Source organism: Poromitra crassiceps (genome assembly GCF_964638095.1).
Source record: "Poromitra crassiceps genome assembly, chromosome: 6".
Classification (NCBI taxonomy): Eukaryota; Metazoa; Chordata; class Actinopteri; order Beryciformes; family Melamphaidae; genus Poromitra; species Poromitra crassiceps.
In genome coordinates this window covers 40,327,863-40,332,798 of record NC_139627.1, presented here as the reverse complement: position 1 = coordinate 40,332,798, position 4,936 = coordinate 40,327,863, and the positions used below count along the sequence as shown (strand labels likewise).

At 46.3% G+C, this 4,936-nt stretch overlaps 1 protein-coding gene across 1 annotated transcript; it reads left to right on the top strand.

Moving 5' to 3' along the window:
- Positions 1-3,664: 3,664 nt before the first annotated feature.
- Positions 3,665-4,936, top strand: gja8a (gap junction protein alpha 8 paralog a; the record flags this gene model as incomplete). The annotated part of the gene is made up of 1 exon (XM_083639009.1): positions 3,665-4,936. The coding sequence occupies one exon, from the start codon at positions 3,665-3,667 to the stop codon at positions 4,934-4,936; it is 1,272 nt and encodes a 423-aa protein (XP_083495135.1).

Sequence of the window (4,936 nt, the reverse complement as noted above, 5' to 3'; positions counted from 1 at the left end):
ACACACACACACACACACACACACACACACACACACACAATGTATGTAGATGTGTTTTTCTCCCCATTGTATCCTTTATACAAAAAAATAGTCTCATTTGAATGGAGATCTTTTTTTTTTAAGAGACCTGAGAATATGTAACATTCATAGAATTGAAAGCAGTGACAGAATTGACAGCAGTTAGCAACATTGATTATATAATATAAAAAAACAGCAACATCAAAAGCAGTTATAAACGTCATTGAACTGTGAGATAATGTTGTGGTAACACTTTATTTGAAGGGGTGTTCATAAGACTGACATGACACTGTCATAACCATTACATGAAACGACACCTGTCATAAACATGGAGAAGATACAGTAAACCTGTGAATGTCTTTGTTATGACATATGATGATTATTTGGAAGCTGTAACATTTTACTTTTTATTTACATATTTGATGATTGACATAATGACGTTATTATCATCATTAAGATGTTATAAAGTGTAATTAGACGGTCAAATTAATTTGTAACAGTGGCATTCATATTTTCCTTGACCTCAACTACAGCGGTAACATTTATTCAATGTCAAGTTGTTACAACGAAGACATTGACAGGTTATCTTGCCATGGTTAATGTCAAGTTGTCATAACGAAGACATCTCAAACAATGTCAACTTTGCATTAACAATGGCATTATTTACCGAATGACACTTAATGACAACAGTCATAAACATTCATAAAGCCTCCTTCATGTTCATGACAGGTGTCGTGTCATGGTTATGACAGTGTCATGTCAGCCTTATGCACACCCCTTCAAACAAAGTGTTATTGAAGGGTGCAACACATCCTGATAATGTTGTGTGTATACAATACAGCAGTGATACTCAACTTGTGGCCCGGGGACCAGATGCGGCCGGTGATACGGTGCTGAGTGGCCCCCCTATCTATCTATCCTGTGTGCACAAGAGACGTTTGGTTCATTGTCTTTTTGGAGAGAGGCTTTATTTATTTGTTTATGAAGAGGGTTTACTCTGAACAGATTTGAGAACTGAATTGAAGTGAGCAAACTGAATTTCTAACTTTTGTTCTTTATTGTTATGGGGGGGGGGGGGGGGACTACAATCCACTACAGAAGAAAATAATATTATTAATCTTAGTTTATTAACTGGCCCCTGGCCTCCTGTCATTTTGCAAAAGTGGCCCCTGGTCAAAGCAAGTTGAGTATCCCTGCAGTACAGTATACTAGTATGTATACACACACAAAACCTGTGGTTGAAGGATGAAGTTGTGGCTCTGTAGGTCAGTGGTTCTCAAATCTTTTCACATGAGGGACCCCTAAACTGACAAAGATTAGACCACGGACCCCCATTTGATAGGACTTTGTCCCACGGCCCCCCATATGATAATAAGATTGATGCTTTTAGATGTTTTATTACAGAAAGTGTATAAAACACATGACCAAAATAGTCATTGTGTTACTTATGAATGGAATTATAGCAAAAATAAATTACCCCCCTTTTGGCTGGGGACCCCCTGGAAGCCCCTCAAGGATCCCTGGGTCCCCGGACCCCCATTTGAGAACCACTGTTGTAGGTTACTTCCTGCTTCTGTCTCTCTCGCCTCTTTGATGAATAATTTCCATTTAAGCAGCAGAGCCAAAGCAGCATGGGATCATGTCACTTATTTATTTATTTATTTATTTATTTATTTATTTATTTATTTATTTATTTATTTATTTATTTATTTATTTATTTATTTATTTATTTATTTATTTATTTATTTAGTTATTTAGTTATTTATTTAGTTATTTATTATTGTAATGGATTATTTGTGGTTGTATGGTGGCCTGTAAAATCACTCATTGTTTTTGCACATGATGCAGACCTGCATTTCATGAAGAAATTTCAAGCTATTTCTGCTGTGGAAACAAGCTGGTCTACTCAGGCACAGTGGAATCTTTCTCTCTGTTCAAACAACTGTGATTCAGAGATCAAAAGATTTACGCCAGAGCGTTTTTCTTCCATGTGCCGGAAAAGTTTGACTAGCTTCCCCAATAGAGTCATTCTGTGTTGCCTTTCACTCAATAGTTTACATTCTTCACATTCCAGCTATGGTGACACAGATATGATACACACACTTGCGTGCACAAAGTCGTGCGCTCTGTCAGCTACGCGGACGATGTGAAAACTCATTCTGATAACATAATCGATTGTCGAATGAAATACAACAAAAACCGTTTGAAACAAAATCAAGAATCAATGTACATAAATCTACTATTTATTACCACAAATTAAATAATTGTGCTTTCAATAACTGTAATAAGCGCAAAAATAAACATGATTAAAGTGAGAACGAATTAGGCCACCACACAGCAGGTCCAAACAAAATCACAAGTTAATTTCAAACAAATTATTTAAGGTTCCACATGATAGGACTTTTGAATATTTAAATCTTCACTCATCATTGAAATGAGCCTGCCTTATTGCTGCCTATTCTGGATAGTCCCGCATAAAACAACAATGTCCACTGTCAGTCCAACAGGCTTCAAACTCCCCTTCCTCTCTGCCTGAGTTGCTAGTCTGCCTCTCTGCTCTGAAGTTTGGCGGGTCAGTTACGCCCGAGGCAGATCAGCTGCTGTGGTTGTTTTCCCTACTGTATGTGGCTTTCTACATATATGAGTGTGTGACCGTGTGTGTGTTGGAGATTGCATGCAGCGAGCTGGACAGTGTTGCTGTGGACCCGGTGCCCTGGCTGTACGGCATCCATGTTGGTGTGGGAAGCCTCAGGCCTGCTCCCATACATCCCTGCTCTGGCTCTGTTGATCCTATTGTCTCCTGCGTCACCACACGTCGCCCGGCAAATAAAGGCCGTCTGGCTCCAAGCTTAAATATTGCAGCAAACTAAAAACCAACCATCAGAGCCGATTCATTCACATCTGCTCAGTGGGGCGACAAGGACAGGGCTTTAGGTGGGAAAGAGGGCAGGCAAAAGTTCACTACTCCCCGCCGGGTGCCAAGAGAACGGGACAGGACTCAACTTCGCCGGAGCCGCAGCTGTGGCAAGTTGCCCATTTGATAACATTTAACCGATATCTCACACCTTACAGATGAGTGGACTTTGTATATTACTTATTGATCGATCACAACTGGCTTTTATTACTCGGGAGGCATGGTGTAGTGTTTGGTAACCTAGAGAGCAAATGCTTTAAAGGGCTCGAGTAAGAGATTTCTTTTGGATATACAGTATGTGTATGTTTGTTCATGTTCGACATGGTTTTATGGTGTATACACTAAGAAGTTGCGTACAAGAGAGAAACATCGGGGCCTCGCTGAGTCGCTAAAAGGAATTTTGCAAATATTTGGCAGATTCTGTTGATTATGTGCGATCATCCACTTGTAATGCAGACAGACATGGACTTAAACGGCTGGCCTTCAACTTGCCATTTTGGGAAGTTTCAACTTCCACAAGGTTTCCTAAGAGAAACACATGCGTTTGCATGAAATTGTGACTTAGGATCGGATTTAGACGAGTTTCAGCTTTTCCATTCCACGTTTCTTATTTTCCGACACTCTCTGTTCCCCTCCCCCTATCTGTCCCATCTACCCCGCCCTCCCTATCCCTCTCCTCCCTCTCTGTCCCTCCCTACCCCACCCTTCATTCCGCAGTGCTACGGACCGATCATGGGTGACTGGAGCTTTCTGGGTAACATTTTAGAGGAAGTGAACGAGCACTCTACGGTGATCGGCCGGGTGTGGCTCACAGTGCTCTTCATCTTCCGCATCCTCATCCTGGGCACGGCGGCGGAGTTCGTGTGGGGCGACGAGCAGTCCGACTACGTGTGCAACACGCAGCAGCCCGGCTGTGAGAACGTGTGCTACGATGAAGCCTTCCCCATCTCCCACATCCGCCTGTGGGTGCTGCAGATCATCTTTGTTTCCACGCCGTCGCTGGTGTACGTGGGCCACGCCGTGCACCACGTCCACATGGAGGAGAAACGCAAGGAGCGCGAGGAGGCGGAGCTCAGCCGGCAGCAGGAGCTGAGCGAGGAGCGTCTGCCCCTGGCGCCCGACCAGGGCAGCGTGCGCACCACCAAGGAGACCAGCACCAAGGGCAGCAAGAAGTTCCGGCTGGAGGGCACCCTGCTGAGGACCTACATCTGCCACATCATCTTCAAGACGCTGTTCGAGGTTGGCTTCGTGGTGGGCCAGTACTTCCTGTATGGCTTCCGCATCCTGCCGCTGTACAAGTGCAGCCGCTGGCCCTGCCCCAACACGGTGGACTGCTTTGTGTCGCGCCCCACGGAGAAGACCGTCTTCATCATCTTCATGCTGGCCGTGGCCTGCGTCTCGCTCTTCCTCAACTTTGTGGAGATCAGCCACCTGGGCCTGAAGAAGATTCGCTTCGTCTTCCGCAAGCCGGCGCCGGCCCCGGCCCAGGGCGAGGGCTCGGCCCCGCTGCCGCTCACAGGGAAGAGCCTGCCCCCCCTGGCCTTGCCCTCGCTCCCCAGGGCCAAAGGCTACAGGCTGCTGGAGGAGGACAAAGCTCCCCCCGTGACTCACCTCTACCCACTGGCTGAGGTGGGCATGGAGGCTGGCAGACTAGCCCCGGAGGTGCTGACCATGGAGGACATCTCTAAGGTGTACGACGAGACTCTGCCCACCTACGCCCAGACCACGGAGACGGGGAGGGTGACGCTACACGAGGCGGGCGAGGAGCACGAGGAGCAGCCGGTGGAGGAGGAGGTGGTGGAAGAGGTGGTGCAGCCTGTGGAGGAGGAAGCAGAGAGGGTGGAGGAGGTTGTGGATGAGGATGTGGAGGTAGAGGGGTCAGTGAACGGGGAGGGGGCGGCAGAGGCGGAGGCAGAGGCGGCGGATACGATAGAAGACACCAGACCGCTGAGCCGACTGAGCAAAGCCAGCAGCAGGGCCAGGTCAGACGATCTCACTGTATGA